Genomic DNA, 15352 nt, shown 5'->3' with positions numbered 1-15352 from the left:
TCGATAAAGCATTTATTACACTTTTTTAAAATTACATTGTTGCCCCGTTAATTAAATTATATTAACGGAAATATCCTCGCCGTACGATCGGGGAGGAAAATCTATCCATTCTCTTATTCCGTAGAACATAGATTGTCTTCATTCTTTCGCAATATTTGCGTATAAGTTTGACAATTTAAGTTTTTTTATGAATAATTAAATTTGAACACAATTAGCTCAAAAACACTGGATATAAATTTATGAAAAATTGTTTAATTTTTTAAATAAAATATCTAATTAAAAGTATTAAATAATATATTTTAAATTGAAACAATATTATATTTTGAGACTAAAATAATCATATAGAAATAGCTAAGGAACTATTTTGAAATTGATTTTTTTTATTAATATACAAATATTTTTTAAAATAAACTTTTAAATATGTATTTATTTAATTAATATATTTTTAAAATAATTTAATATAAGAGTACTTTATTTATTATTATCCTCTTTTTTTTTCTCAAATTATATTAAATACTTAGGTTTTATTTGGGATAGCTTTTGATTGCTTTCTAAAGTAGTTTTTTAGTTTTAAAAAAAAAAATTTTTGAACCATAAATTTTGTTACGAGAAATTTGCTTAAAAAAATTGCCCCAAAGGAAACATTAATTTTTTTTTGACAAGTTAAACTGCAAGGACTTTCCATCTATCAACCGATGAGCCACACTACTCGATCCCTAAATACTCCGGCTTCATTTGAGACAGCTTTCTTTCTGCTTTCTAAAACAATATTTTAGTACAAATTTATTTAGTTCAAAAAAAATTTATACTAAAAAGAAAATTTAAAAAATAATAAAAAAGTTGTCTAAAATGAAAATCTTAATCATATGAAATTCTTATTTTATTTTTTAAAAATTTTAACTCAATTTGGGGCAACGGCTACAAACCAACTTTATTTATTTTTTAAATATTAATAAATTAAAAAATGATTAAGCTATAATTTTTTGGGGGTAAATTAAGCTATAAATGGAAAAGCATAACTTTTTTTTTAATAATTAATGCTTCGCGATTGGCGTATTTAGTAATATTTTCTTCGTCGTAGCCACATACGGCAAGTTGCTTGGGCTATACGGCTATATATATAACCTTTTCTAATTACTAAAAAATATATAAAAACTTTGCTAATTACTTGCTCTATAATAGAATTTAATGCTAGTCAAGCTTGTATGCCATTTGTTTAACATTTTTAATAGGTCAAAATAAATAAATAAAAGCTTTAAACACTAAATAAATTGTAAAAAATAAAATAAAAATATTGATATTAGTATTTCAATAAAAGCATCTCAAAAATCTTATTTATTTATTAAAGGGGATTAGGGTTTAGGGTATATATAAACATATGATAATTATGTTGTATAAATAAATATAAAATTTAGTGATTGGATATATAAATATAAGATAATTATGTGGTATATATGTCAATTTTAAAAAAATTAATAAAGGCTAATAGGCTATGGTGTTCCTTAATCTTTTCTATAAAATGCCAATAAGCGTCTATTCAATCAAATTCTAAGATGCATAGGACGAAAAAGAGGCACCCACCGCTATTTGTCCGGGTGGTGAAGAGCCGACTAGGCAAAGCCTAGGTCTCTCGTTCGAATCCCTTGGCAAGCAATGAAAGGCTTAAGTGTTGGCCCGTGTAAATTGGTGTGGATTGCATGCTAGGTCGACCTGGTTTTCACTAGCCTAAAGACAGTACTTCCTCGTCACAAAAAAAGAAAAAGTCTATTTTTATTTATTCCCTGATATTATGAATGATTCCGAACATATTAAAGTTATATGGATATGTATGTGGTTTATAATTAGCCATGACTCGAAATGGCCAAAATTTGCTGGTTTTTTTAGAGGACGGATTTATTTATTTTACTTTAAAAATTTTAAAAAACAAAATCATATGCCTTTGTTTTACAATCATCCAAATAATTCCAAACAATTCAAATACATTCCATTTATATTATAAAAATATATAAGATATAGCTAAATCTTTACTCTAAATTCAAATATTTGACTAATTAAATTATAAAAATAATTTGAAGAATTTAAATTAAAAAAATATATTAGATGTTACTGTTAGACAGGTCAATAGGATCGGTCCAACCTGTCCAAACGGGGCCAACCCAAGTTGAACAGAGGCGGAAGTTCTACCTCTCATGTACATGTTGAACGATCCGCCCACTTCAACAGAGTTATTTAGGAAATATTTTTGAGGGAGTTATGAGGAAAATTTGAATGCATAGAATGCTTAGGAATTTCCTTTTGTATTGTATACATTAAATAATTTATTTTTCTATGATTTATGGCATCTTGAATTTGGCTGAAATTTGAGACCTCTTAGGTTTAGATTTATGGGCTATAATGGCGTCTAGAGATTTGGGAGAGATAGATCCTCCTCTCGAATAGATGATCAATTATATCTTGTTATTTTCTTTCCGTTAGTTGATTATTCCAATAAAAAATTACAAATTTTTCGGTGTTTCCTTCGGATTGGTTCATTGTTCTCGTTGTTTTTGTCAAGATCATTAGGTTTTCCTCGAGATCTTCAAGTATTTCCTAACAGTTACATTTTTCTTTATTTTGGAGATCCCATGACATCTTCTACTGACTTAGCTTGGAAGAATTTTACGTTCTAAAAATACATGCAAATATAGAAAAGGTGGAGAGAGAGAGAGAGAGAGAGAGAGTAAAAGCGGCTAATTGAGTTAATAAAAAAAAATGGTGGATCTGGAAGGAAGATTTTCCTGAAGGTGTTTTTTAGCATATCTAGAACATAAAGAGAAGAAATCAATCACTCCACTCAACTTTCTTGAAGCAAATTGCCTTCAACTCCTCTTACAAAACTAATCATTGAAGAATGAAAGCCCAATATACCATTATAATCATTTTATTGGCATGAGAGAAGCGTTTTTAAGCTTAATCAACAGGAACTGGTTGCATTAGCTCTGCCTCTTTCTTTAGATCTTCAAATAAAACTGATGACAGATACCTCTCTCCCAAGCTTGGATGAACAGTCTGTTCAACATAACCATAAAGTTCATCAAGCAAAGGACCATCAAATTTAGGAAAGTTATTGCCATTACAAGCTATGGAATCATCAGAGGAGATGAGAGCTTACCACTATAAGTTTTCCCTTGTTCTCTGGCATTCTTGCAAGCCTAAGAGCTGCAACTGTGTTGGCTCCAGAGGAAATTCCAACCTGCAAAGCATAATTACGGTGCAGAGATGTTCTGAATACAAATACTAAAAACGTTCTTGTGAACAATCTTTAATTTAAGTCACTAGATTGAATGTATTACCAGAAGGCCCTCCTTAAGTGCCAACTCCCTTGCCATCTTCACAGAATCATCACTGCTAACCTGTAGAATACATTGCCAATAAGAAAATCAGTTTGTTTTGTAGAGGAAAATTTATTCAAAAGCAGAGAGAGACAGAGAGAGAGAGTGAAAAAAAAAAACAGAAAAGAAGATTAAAACATAGAAAGACATTATACAGGCTCATATAATTGAGAGATTATTGTGTGCGGATACCAGACGGGAGAGAACTGTCCGGTTTTCTCTCTGTCTATAGTAGCTGCGCGTAGACAGAGAAAAACCGGACTGTTCTCTTCGTCCGGTGTCCGCACACAATAAAAAGTCCATCTAATTAGGCTGCCAAACTTAACAAGTTATTATAAACTTTGTAGATTATATCAAGTGAATTCATGGCTTACCTCAAGAACCTTTTCCATTACATCCATATCCAAAATATCTGGCTTAAAGCCAACCCCATTTCCAGTGATCTGATGAGGACCTACGCAAAGATATTTCAATATGCATTAAAACTTAAATAAGAGTGAAAGTTTTTTAAATATTCAGTAATGGTGCTACAAGCTAAGACCATCTCCAACCGAACTACATACCACCGTATGGCGTCCACCATCTACTCCATTCGAACTCCAAATCTCACCCCAAATTTGGGTAGGTGAACAGTCTGACGCCAATTTTGACATTGCACTGTTCACCTACGCCAAAAAAATTCTCACTGCGGGATTTGCCGAAGAAGCGCGCGAAAGAGGAGTAAAGCGCGCCAAAGAAGAATAAATGGCATTCGATTGGAGAAGAATGACTTCATTTTTTAGTGGAAAACGAGTTTTTAGGTTGGAGATGCCCTAAGGAATGCTTAATCAATGCTAACCTGGTTTTCCACCATTTAAAACATTGCTTTCTGAAGGCTCAACTCCATATATCTAGAAAAAACACAAAGATATGACATAAGGTGCAATCCATAATACCCAGTTGAGAAGATCTATATAGCTTTTGATGAGTGATTTTTATGAATCTATGAAGCATTACCTTTACGTTAGGATTCATAGATTTAAGATATTTTCCAACACCAGTGACAGTGCCTCCACTTCCTATTCCCATCACGAAGATATCCACTTGGCCCAACGTGTCCTCCCAGATTTCAGGACCAGTGGTCTCAAAATGTATCTGGAATTCTTTTTGTTAGGCATCAAGGATAATAACTATGAAAGTTAAGCTAAAAGTCCTGTGAAAAAATATGAGAGGTTATATTCTATGTATGGAATTAATTCCTACTAAATAATATATAAATCAGCTAAAATTTTTTAAAGCAATACATGCTACAACATATATAAGAAGACTGTTATGAAATAGTGTGTATCTAATGGATAGCTTAAAAACATTGCCTTTTTTAGTATTTCATCATAAATTCTATATATATTATCCACATTCTTCAAGGTAATTGAAAGCAAGGAATGAAGTCACACGAAGCTTCAGGATGTAGCTCTCCTTGGTCTGTTGGTTGGGAGCTTTAGCTACAAACTAAAAGGTCTTGGATTTGAGTCTTCGTATATGATGTGTGTGTGAGTTTACCCCAATTGATCTAAATGTTCCAAAAAAAAAAAAACATTAAGCTTCAAGGCGCCTGTTGGTTGCTTCTAGGCAGGTCGAATCCCGCCAGGGGGCGCTGCCCCCTTCGACCCCGACAGTTACTTATAAGTTTGCTCGCCCTGAATATTTAGGTTGGTTCCGCCCCTGCTTCTAGGTATATAGGTGTTTGAAATAATCATGCATGAAAAGAAAAGAAAAACAAGCATATGATTGATCACTTTGAAAAATAAAAGGCACCAAGGAATAAAACTTTCCTTTTCTAGATAAAAGAAAAACTATAGACAAGGAATCTGTCTAATATAGAGGCACTACAAATTGGAAAAGTAACATAATTGATATTTTCCATGCAGATAAAAAAAATCTAAGATTACCTTAACATTTGCCGGATTTTCAAATTGTTGGAGCATAAAAGCATCAGGGTAAGATTCTGCAAGTTCATATGCCTTTTTTACTGTGCCTCCCATTCCCTTAGTAGGATCAGTGAGAACTAAATTTGCGCCGAATGCTCTCATTGTTACCCTTCTTTCAATGCTTGTATATGATGGCATTGTGAGTATAAGATTATAACCTTTCATGGCTGACATAAATGCCAGTCCGATCCCCATATTTCCAGATGTGGGTTCAATCAATGTGGTCTGCAACATACAAAGAGGATTACAAGTAAGAAGACAATAAAATTGCTTTTTGGCGTTTCCAACAAGAAATATTGAAGGGCTTAATTCATTTACTACACCAAAAGCAAAAGAAAACCTCTCCTCTTATGTTACATTCCTTCAAAATTGCTTCATTTACTAGGATTTTGAGCAAATTTTAGCTTACTATTTTAGACGAGAAAAAAAAAATCTACTTGGAAAGGTGCTTTACTTTCATAGACATGGGCGGATCCACCTTAAGGCCGGGGGGCAATTGTCCCCCTGAAAAAATAACAAAATTCATTATTATATGATTCTTTAGGTAATTTATCCATGTTTATGTATTTTATAGTCTTTAGTACAAGGGTTTTTAGGCAATTGCCCCACCTTAAAAAGTTGTAAAATACTATGATCTTTAGGCAATTGTCTCAACATAAATAAACACATTGTGTAGAGATGTTATTGTTAGGGAACGATGAACCAAATACAAAGAGAAATAGTAAAGAGAATCCAAAAATATCCTTACAACCAAAATTTGTTCCGCCGAACTCCGCCAGGTGGCCCTGACCGCTTGGACCTCCGACATATTTGCGAAGCGTACAACGATGAACAAATACGGTCGAGAGACAGCACCCTCGGAACAAATTTTAGTTGTAAGCATATTTATGAAAAACAAATCTACATTTTTTCTCATAAATTTGCCCCTGATGAAAATTAAGGTTGGATCCGCCCGACCTCTTAAATTTCAAACTGAATATGCACTACAAAAGATCCAGAATCCTAAATTTTTTTACTTAAAACACATGGCCACAACCTCCGAGTTCAGAGTTCTAAAGAACCTGCATATCATTTGAACACCAATGGTTCCACTATTCATGTTCGAAGTGCAGTCTAATTTCCCTTAATCACTTTGAAATCAAAATCTTTGATGAGATTTGGTTTTGATTTTTTAAGATTGATCACTGCTAACTTCAAGTTCTCATTCACACCTAATACTTCGGCTTCATTTGGGACAGTTTTTTGTCATTATTTTTTCGTTGTTTTTAAGAAAATTTTTAATAAAAAATTGTTTTAGAAGTCCCAAACGAAGCCGTTATATGTATTACCAGATGTTGCTCTATAAACATTATCTCTTGAAGGCCGTAGACATGGATTAGAACTCAACCAGCATAAATAATTTTCCTCCATTTTATTTTTCCAATTTGGTGGATATTTAAACAGAGTCGACAGCACAGACCTTCCCTGGAGTGATTAATCCTCTTCTCTCTGCATCTTCCAGCATCGCGTAAGCCGGCCTGATTTCAAAAACATGAGCGCACAGATCTAAATCAAACCAGAAACACTTAACTCATAAACTAATCCGCACATATCACTCCATATAAGCCACTATTGCCTCCTCATTTAACAACATGGAGAAGAAAAGCTTAAGAACAAACCTGTCTTTTACACTGAAAGAAGGTTGCATGAACTCAAGCTTCGCAGCCACCTGAGCTTCACATCCTTCGCAAACTTTGTTCAGGTAGAGTATGGGCGTCCGCCCTATGAGCTGAAACATTTAATCCATATATAAAGAAAGAGTTAGATGGTAAAGTTAAGATTTTTATCTTTTACCGGCTTACTGTCAAAGAAGGGAAAGTCGGAAACTTTCTTTCAAGAACAAAACAGTATCGAAGGTAGCAAAAATCCTAATTTAAGAAATGAAAAACTGTATGAATTGGGAAGAGAGCCTGCCTGGGTGGCATCTCTCCTGATCTTCGTCCCAGTAAAATCCTTCAAACTTGGAGCAACTTCTTGGACTTCCATTGCTGGCCCTGCGGAGAAAGCAGAGCTTCTCTGGAGCATGGAGCTCCCCTTCCTCATAAGGCCGAACAACCTCGCCATCTCTCTCTCTCCTCTCTCCTTCTCTCTCTCTCTCTCTCGGGTGGTTGAACTTCAACGGATACAGGAATGTAAGTGTGAATTTATAAGCCATGAATTATTTCACTTGATCCATACTGTGTGGACTGTAGAATGACCATGACATTGGTCTGTAAAAAACTATATTTTTTTTTGCATTTGTAAATTTAATATTTATTTATATATTGTCTTTATTTGTTTATATGAAATCAACGTATATATACATTTAAATAAATTAATATTAATGATATTTTAAATATAACGAAAACATTTATATTACATTAATTAATAAAATATTAAAATATAAATATATAAAAATTCTATGATATTTACATAGATCCTCAAAAATGGAATAAATTATTCTGTGTGGAGTATGAATGTTGCTTGCGTCCAGACTCAAATCAAAATAGATCATGTCGTCTGTACGAAGCTTGTGTGCAATCTTGTATATATGGTGTGTATAATACGCAGGCTGTGTATAAATGTCGTGACACTGGTTGTGAACAGATGATGTTGAATATTTTGATTGGAGTCTGATTTCAAATATGGACACTTGAAAAACCGCAATGTGGTTAGGTATTTTTCTAAAGTCGAGATAATCTGATTTTTTTTCTTAAGCTGAACATAGAAATATAAATTTAATATAGAAAATTTAAATAATTTAACAGTAAACTTCGAAAGTTTTTACAAACTAAACCAATTGAATATGTCACGTGGTGGGCGAATTATTGCATCCAGTCACTGGATGTCCGGACATCCAATCCGGTGACGCCACTAACCAAATACACTGGGTCCCGATGTATTTTGGTGACGTGGCGACACCGGATTGATGTCTGGACGAATCCGGACACCGGACGCAATAATTTGCCCACGTTGGTGAGACTTGAGAGTCGCCTCTAATTGTTTTAAAATGCAAAATGTTCACATAATTCACATTTAAATTAAGGTATAAAATTTTTAATTACCTAATTTATTAATTAATTACTGTAACTATGATATATGCCACGAGCTACACAAATTAATAAAACAATAATTTAGTATTTATTTTTGCAGTTTGTTTAAAAAATCATGGAGGCCAAAGAGAAAAGTCAATTGCAAATTCCTTTGAAGAATTTTTTTAGTGAAAGTCTCTCCTGCTAAATTTACAATATTTATATTTTATAAAATATTTAGCAGAATATTTATAATCATATAATTTTGAATATACGCCCATTTTAAGAAGAGCAAAATTCTTAACTATTAAAATAAACAAATGATTATAAGTATTACAAGATAATTATAAGAAAAAATAAAAAGAAAAAAAAATCATAATCTTATGATTTTGAATATGTGCAATTTTAAAGTAGAGCTAGATCCCCAACTATTAAAATAATTAGTGAAATTTCTCGTGAGAAGTTACATTAAAGGGGCAAAACTTTGAGTCAATTAGATCAAAACTAATAATATTTCTATAATTGAGAGTTTGAGCCGTTAGATAACTAAGGCATAGGCTTCGTTTGGAGCAGCTTTCTTATTGTTTCTTAAAATAATTTTCTTACTGATAATTTTTGTACTAAAAAATTGCTTTAAATAGTAAAAAAAGTCATCCCAAACGAGTCTATAATATAGACAAAATTTATCACATTAATTTGATTAGGATTTGATACGTGGTCAAAAAATTATCTTGATTGGGCACGAATCTCGAGGCAAAAATCAAGTCGGAAACTTCCGAAATTAAAATTGGAACCATCCAAACTCCGATTTCAGCAAACTTATAATCGAACTGTGCATCTCGGAAATACGAACCCAACGACACCAAATTCGACTCAATCTGAGCCCAAATGCGTCCAAATCAATGACCCAAAGCGTTGTTGAAAGGTTCAAACCACAATTTGGATTACCAAACGGTTTCCAACATAACAAGCTTATACTTGAATTGAGCGGCTCGACGAGACGAATCCAACGAGCCCAAGATCATCAAATTCCAACATCATTAAGTTCTTCAAATGTCTAAAGAGTGGTGCATGATCAAGGGATTCAACATCGTCCGTTCATCCGACCAATCCCCATTTATCCTTGTTCTCTCACCTATTTACAGGCCATGTTGTAATATCAGTTTTTGCTCCAGGTTCGTCCGGACGAAGTCGGATCGTCCGGGACGATCGGTACAGGTTGTGCAGAGAAAATCATGTTTGGCTGTATGGTTCGTCTGGACGAAATCAGGATCGTCTGGACGAAAATAAGTCAGTGAACCCTTCGCCGGGGACGATATTCAATTTTCGTCTGGACGAAATAATTCTCTTCATGGATCGTCCGGTACGAAGCTCGATCGTCCAGGACGATCAGTCTGGATATATATAGAAATGAGATATTTTGAAGAGAGAGAAAAAGTTGAGGAGAGAGAAAAACGAAGGAAAAAGTGGAAAAGTGGATTTTCGGGCGACGCCGAGCTGTTTTCGTCCGAAGAGACTGTTGAGGAAATTGCTGTACGCAAGGTAAGGCACAATCCGACTTTCTCAATTTTCAGAACCGTCGAGTTTGGCGGTATTATCTGTCCGGAATTAAGTTTTGTTCGCGATTTTCGTCCGTAATTTCCGACTGGTTTAGTTTCTACCGCGTAACTTTCTGTATTTTGTTGAAGTGCCGAGTGTGCACATTTTGGTTATTTTTTTAAGATTTTTGTCCGGGTATTTTTGATTCGACTGTGTTTTTAGTCGACTGGATTTTTCTGTGAACTTGGAAATTATCTGTGCAGTAGAATAAATGTTCTAAAATGTTGATATCTATATTCTGTGCGAATTTGGTGAATTTTGATTTTCAGGAAAATTGTGTAAATTCTGTATACTGCCGTTGTGCTGCCCGATTTTTGAGTAATTTCTGTTTTGTCCAGAAATCTTCTGAATTGATATGCTATCTGTATATGCTATATAAAGGGAGTTATAAGGGGCCTGGATCCTATGAGATTCAGTTAGTGTCTGGGAATTCTGAAATGAGCTCAATATGAAATCTGATATCTGTTCTGTTCCGGATCCGAGGAAACAATCTGTTTAGGTGCTATATGCACTATATATGTATTCTGGTGCTATAAGCACATCTGATCTGATCTGTTTTGGTGCCGTGAGCACAAAGGGAGGCATAAGTGGCCTGGATCCTATGAGATTCAGTCAGTGTCAGGGAATTTAGCTATTAATTAAATATCTGATATCTGCTATATGATTCTGATATGATTTGTTCTGTTCCGATATGATCTGTACGATTCTGATTCTGTTGATCTGATGTGTCTGATCTGTTATGTTTCTGATTTGATACAACTTCCATTTCCGTACAGTTTTGTTGATTTGATATCTGTCCGAATCTGTTTCAATTCTGTACGGATTTGTCTGCTGTGTTGGTTTTGAGATTCTGAGGATTTTGATTGGAGGTTTGTTGCTTTACTGAGCTGTTGAGCTCACCCTTGCTTTCTGGTGGTTTTCAGGTTCTGGGAAAGGCAAGGAAGTCCAGGATTAGTTCAGAGTCTGATCAGTATAGGTACTTTTGTACTTTTGATTTTGTACAGTCATGGCTTTTCTTTTCTGTCTTTCTTTCGGTCGAAAGCCATGTACTGTTCTGTAGATGATTGTTTTGAGGAAATGAAATCGGATAGATGTTTTGTTCCGCTGCATTTGATGATACATAGTAGCTCTGTGTTTGTTAGTCTGTGTGAATTAATTATTTGGAAGATTCAGTTCCGAACCAAATTCCAAAGCTAGATCCTGGTTAGTGCAGCTCCGTCGCGATCCAGCACGGGCGGGATCCGTCTCGTCTCGGGTCGGGTCGTGACAAGCTTTTTTGGTATCAGAGCAATGGTTTTGGAATTTGAGAATTTTGTGAAACAGAGCTATAGGAAGTGATCAGTAAGTCTGTCTGGGGGGTAATTTTGATTTGTTTGGCTTTTTATTTTGTTGTTTTTGTGATAGTTTTCCGGATTTTTTCTGGATTTTCTGTATGGATCAGCCAGACCCAGACATGACAGATGGTCAGAGTGCCGATCAGGCAGCACCAGTGGGGAGTACAGCCCCAGTGGTCGGTGCTGATACGCTTTCTCAGTTTGCTTCGCTGGTTGCTCAGATGATGAGCGAGACTCAGAGTAGAGCTTCTACTGTCAGATCTGATGACCTGGATAGACATTTGCAGTTGTTTTTGAGGTTGAAACCTCCGAGGTTTGAGGGCGCTGTTGAGCCCAGAGCTGCTGAAGAGTGGCTGAGGAGAGTGGAGAAGACCTTTGACGGGATGCAGTGTCCGTCAGACAGGAAGGTACCGTTAGCAGTTTTTCTGTTAGACGGAGAGGCTGAGCACTGGTGGGACGGCCAGCAGGCAGCCAGATTTCAGGGCAGACTGAACTCTTTGATTACTTGGGAAGAGTTCACTGAGGTATTCCGAGATTGGTTTGTTCCCCCTTCTGCACGACAGCAGATGCAGGAGAACTTTCTGAGGCTTGTTCAGGGGAGCAAGACGGTGATGCAGTACGAGGCTGAGTTTACTGCATTAGCCAGGTACGCTCCGCAGCTGGTTAGCACTTCTGCTGAGAGATGTTACAGATTTCTGAGGGGATTGCGAGATACCTTGAGGCAGCCCCTGATACCATTCCGGATTACTGATTTCTCCGAGCTTGTGGAGCGAGCTCGATTGATAGAGAACGACTTGATGGCTACTCAGCAGCGGTGGACTGCGAGTAGGAAGAGGTTTGGAGGCGAGGCATCTGGCAGTGGTTCCTCCGGAAAGAGGAGATTTGTTTCCGGTTCTGGATCTGGAGATTCCAGAAGGAGCGGAGGATCGTCTGGTACTGTTACCAGTACGACGAGTTCGGGATCAGTCAGTTCGGCACCTGTGTGCCAGAACTGTGGACGGCGACACTTCGGCCAATGTTATAGGATGGCTGGTCTGTGCTTCCGATGTGGTCAGTCAGGACATCGGATTGCAGAGTGTCCGCAGATGGGATTTGATCAGCGATCTGAGGGCTTTGTCAGACCTGCCGGTTCAGCAGGAAGACCGAGGACTGTTCCTCCTCGCCCTGAGGGATTTGCTGGAAGAGGTGGTGGTTCTAGTTCTGCACCACGGAGACCACCTACTGTTCAGAGGGAGCAGAGTAGTTCCGTTGCTTCAGCTCCTGTTCCAGTTCAGCCACGAGTTTACAGCTTGAGTCAGCAGGAGGCTCGAGATGCTCCCGATGTTGTGACAGGTACGATTTACATTTCTGATCAGCCCTGTCGTGTTTTGTTTGACTCTGGAGCGAGTCATTCTTTTCTGTCCGAGCACTGTTTTGAGGCTTTACGTTTGGATTCTCTTTTACTTCCGGTTTCTTTGTCTGTGATTTTACCGGCTGGGAATCCTTTGATTGCTCGGCAATTTTGTTTGTGTGAGATCGAGATTGCTGGCAAGAAGTGGAAATCAAGTTTGATTCGGTTGCCGATTTCATCGTATGATGTAATTCTGGGCATGGATTGGTTGAGTCAGTATGAAGCCCAGATAGACTGTCTGAAGAAGCAAGTGAGTTTGCTTATGGCTGGAGAAAGAGTTGTATTTCAGGGATTACGAGGTGTTCTCTCCAGTCTGATTTCGGTATTGGAAGTGAACAGGATGTGGAAGAAGGGATGCCCAGTGTTTTTGGCTTCGGTGCGGGATTTGAACCTAGAGGTTGGTTCTGTTTCTGAGATCCCTGTGGTACGGGAGTTTGCTGATATTTTTCCTGAGGAGCTGGTTGGTAGAAATGATTAGAGCAGCAAAAGTCGTATCCGTCTCTTGGAGGATTGATGGAAAGAGAAAAAAAAAAGGAAAACTGAAAAGATTATTGTTAATAGATTTTTATGAATAAAGCAATGCTTTGGAAATCGGACCGGTCAATGAACCGGAAGAAGAAGAGGATGGCGGTTCGATGGTTCGATCGGGGTCGAACCGGGGTCAAACCGGATGACGTAATAAATATTTATTATGTTTAAAATAATGACACAATTATTTATAAATATATACAAAAAATTAAACAAAATTATAATATAAAGCATAAAAAGTAAATATTAGATAAAGTAAATAAGAAAAACATAACAATATTTTTCACTTGACACAACCAATCATAATATAAAGCATCCAAACCGCAGGATCAAATCCAACGGCACAAAATACGTGTTTGCCCGAACCATCCCGAACGATGTGAAAACGATTCCGAAGCGAATCGTAACCGGCCAGTCCGGTCCGATTTTAAAAACCATGGAATAAAGTGACATAATTCATTCATAATTATTTCTAAATTTTTACGAATGAAATTAGGCATTTAATTTATTCATCTACTAATTTGCATAATATTTCTTAGGAAATATTAAGAATAATTAATAAATTATGATTTTTAATATATCCATTTGATTATTTACTTCTCTCATCATATTGATACTTATGAATACAACATAACACATACAATATATTATATCAAGCCTTTATCCTACTATGTGGGATCGATTAATTACATGATTTTTTTTTTCATTGTGTCATATTAAGAGTTAAATTTTTATTTAATTTAATAAAAAAACCATTTCTTATACTAACTAGTCAAATCTTTTTAGGTTTACCTCTACTTTTCTTAACATAGGTCATATCTAATACATCTACTATCCTAACAGTGCATCAGATTGCTAAACAAAACATCTATGGCAGCTCTATGTAATCTTATCTATCACTGTAGTTACCCCAACCTTTTCTTGTATATATTAATTCACATTCTATTTTTAAGTGTAAAATCACTCATCCACCTTAGTATCCTCATTTCCACAGCACTTAATTTAATTTTACGCTCTCTTTTAATGGTCAATATTTTGCGCCATAAACTTTATAGGTCCCACCATCATTTTATAAAAAAATTTCTTAAATTTTAGGGGTACTTTTCTCTCACACAATAGGTCATTTCTAATACTTCTAAATAAAATAAATAATTTTAAAATTATATAAAATATGAAAAAAGTTACAATAAAAGATATATTAAAAGTGTATTTTATCGAACTATCAATAAATGAAATATTAAATAAATAATGAGCATATTCACAAACATAAATAACAATTGGGTAATATTTTCTCCTCCTTTCTTCAAATTATTTCATAATTTTAAAATAATTTGATAAAATCTTAAATCATTGATCTAAACCTTCAATTAAAAAAAACTTTTTTCTATTCATCTGATTAAATATTTTAATAAATATGTGGTTCTATGACACCGGACCGGAGGGCGCTCGACGAATCCACGTCGACGATCCTGTGACAGTCGCCGGACACCACTCCAAGAACTTCTTTTTGGAGCAAGAACCACCACCTAAGAATCACTCTTAGGATTCATGAAAACACATGAGAATAAACTCAAATCATATTATCTCCAAAATCTCTTCTAATATAAGACACCCGTCTGTATTTATAGACTTCAAATAGCCACATAATAGGCTACACAAGAGATAGAGTTACACCAATTACTAATAAACAAATTTAATTTATTTATATGAACGCTCCTGTGTCATTCTACTCAATGAGTGCATCCTTCCTTGGCCATTTTCGATGGCTCCAAAGTTTATATATAATATTGAAATCAATCATCACATGAGGAAACCATTGAGCCATCGAAGAGTCAAAGTGCTTTAAGAGCCTTTGAAGAGTCAATACATTGAGATCTTGAAGAATCAAAGCCACGTTCATTTTCCTAAGGCCTTCATAGATGACCGTTGACCACTATTTTAATCTTATTATTTATTTTTTTATGGAATTTAAATTGAGCTTAAAAATGATTCAAAATTTAAATCTTATTTATAATTACTGAATTTGAGTTTTAGTTATAGTTAATTAATTATATATTTGATGCTTATATTTTAAATATATGTATTTAATTTATTATTATTATAGATATGTTTT

At 35.2% G+C, this 15352-nt stretch overlaps 1 protein-coding gene across 1 annotated transcript; it reads right to left on the bottom strand.

Moving 5' to 3' along the window:
• Window positions 1–2720: 2720 nt before the first annotated feature.
• Window positions 2721–7503, bottom strand: LOC110097663 (bifunctional L-3-cyanoalanine synthase/cysteine synthase 1, mitochondrial). The gene is made up of 10 exons (XM_020824171.2): window positions 7292–7503; window positions 6997–7106; window positions 6798–6855; window positions 5300–5563; window positions 4368–4505; window positions 4210–4261; window positions 3746–3825; window positions 3333–3392; window positions 3152–3232; window positions 2721–3048 (listed from the first exon to the last, which is right to left on the bottom strand). The coding sequence occupies exons 1-10, from the start codon at window positions 7439–7441 to the stop codon at window positions 2950–2952; spliced, it is 1092 nt and encodes a 363-aa protein (XP_020679830.2). The 5' UTR covers window positions 7442–7503; the 3' UTR covers window positions 2721–2949.
• Between the last annotated feature and the right edge of the window lie 7849 nt (window positions 7504–15352).

The sequence above is a fragment of the Dendrobium catenatum genome, unplaced genomic scaffold (genome assembly GCF_001605985.2).
Source record: "Dendrobium catenatum unplaced genomic scaffold, ASM160598v2 fragScaff_scaffold_1338, whole genome shotgun sequence".
Taxonomy (NCBI): domain Eukaryota; kingdom Viridiplantae; phylum Streptophyta; class Magnoliopsida; order Asparagales; family Orchidaceae; genus Dendrobium; species Dendrobium catenatum.
Note: the sequence above shows the minus strand (reverse complement) of the source record. Positions and strands in the feature narration are given on the sequence as shown.

Coding starts and splice junctions, on each gene's coding strand:
- LOC110097663 (XM_020824171.2), bottom strand. CDS start 7,441: ATGGCGAGGTTGTTCGGCCTTATGAGGAAGGGGAGCTCCATGCTCCAG. Junction 6,856..6,996: donor TCTTTCAGTGTAAAAGACAG/GTTTGTTCTTAA, acceptor TTTTGAAATCAG/GCCGGCTTACGCGATGCTGG. Junction 4,506..5,299: donor AAAATCCGGCAAATGTTAAG/GTAATCTTAGAT, acceptor AAAGAATTCCAG/ATACATTTTGAGACCACTGG.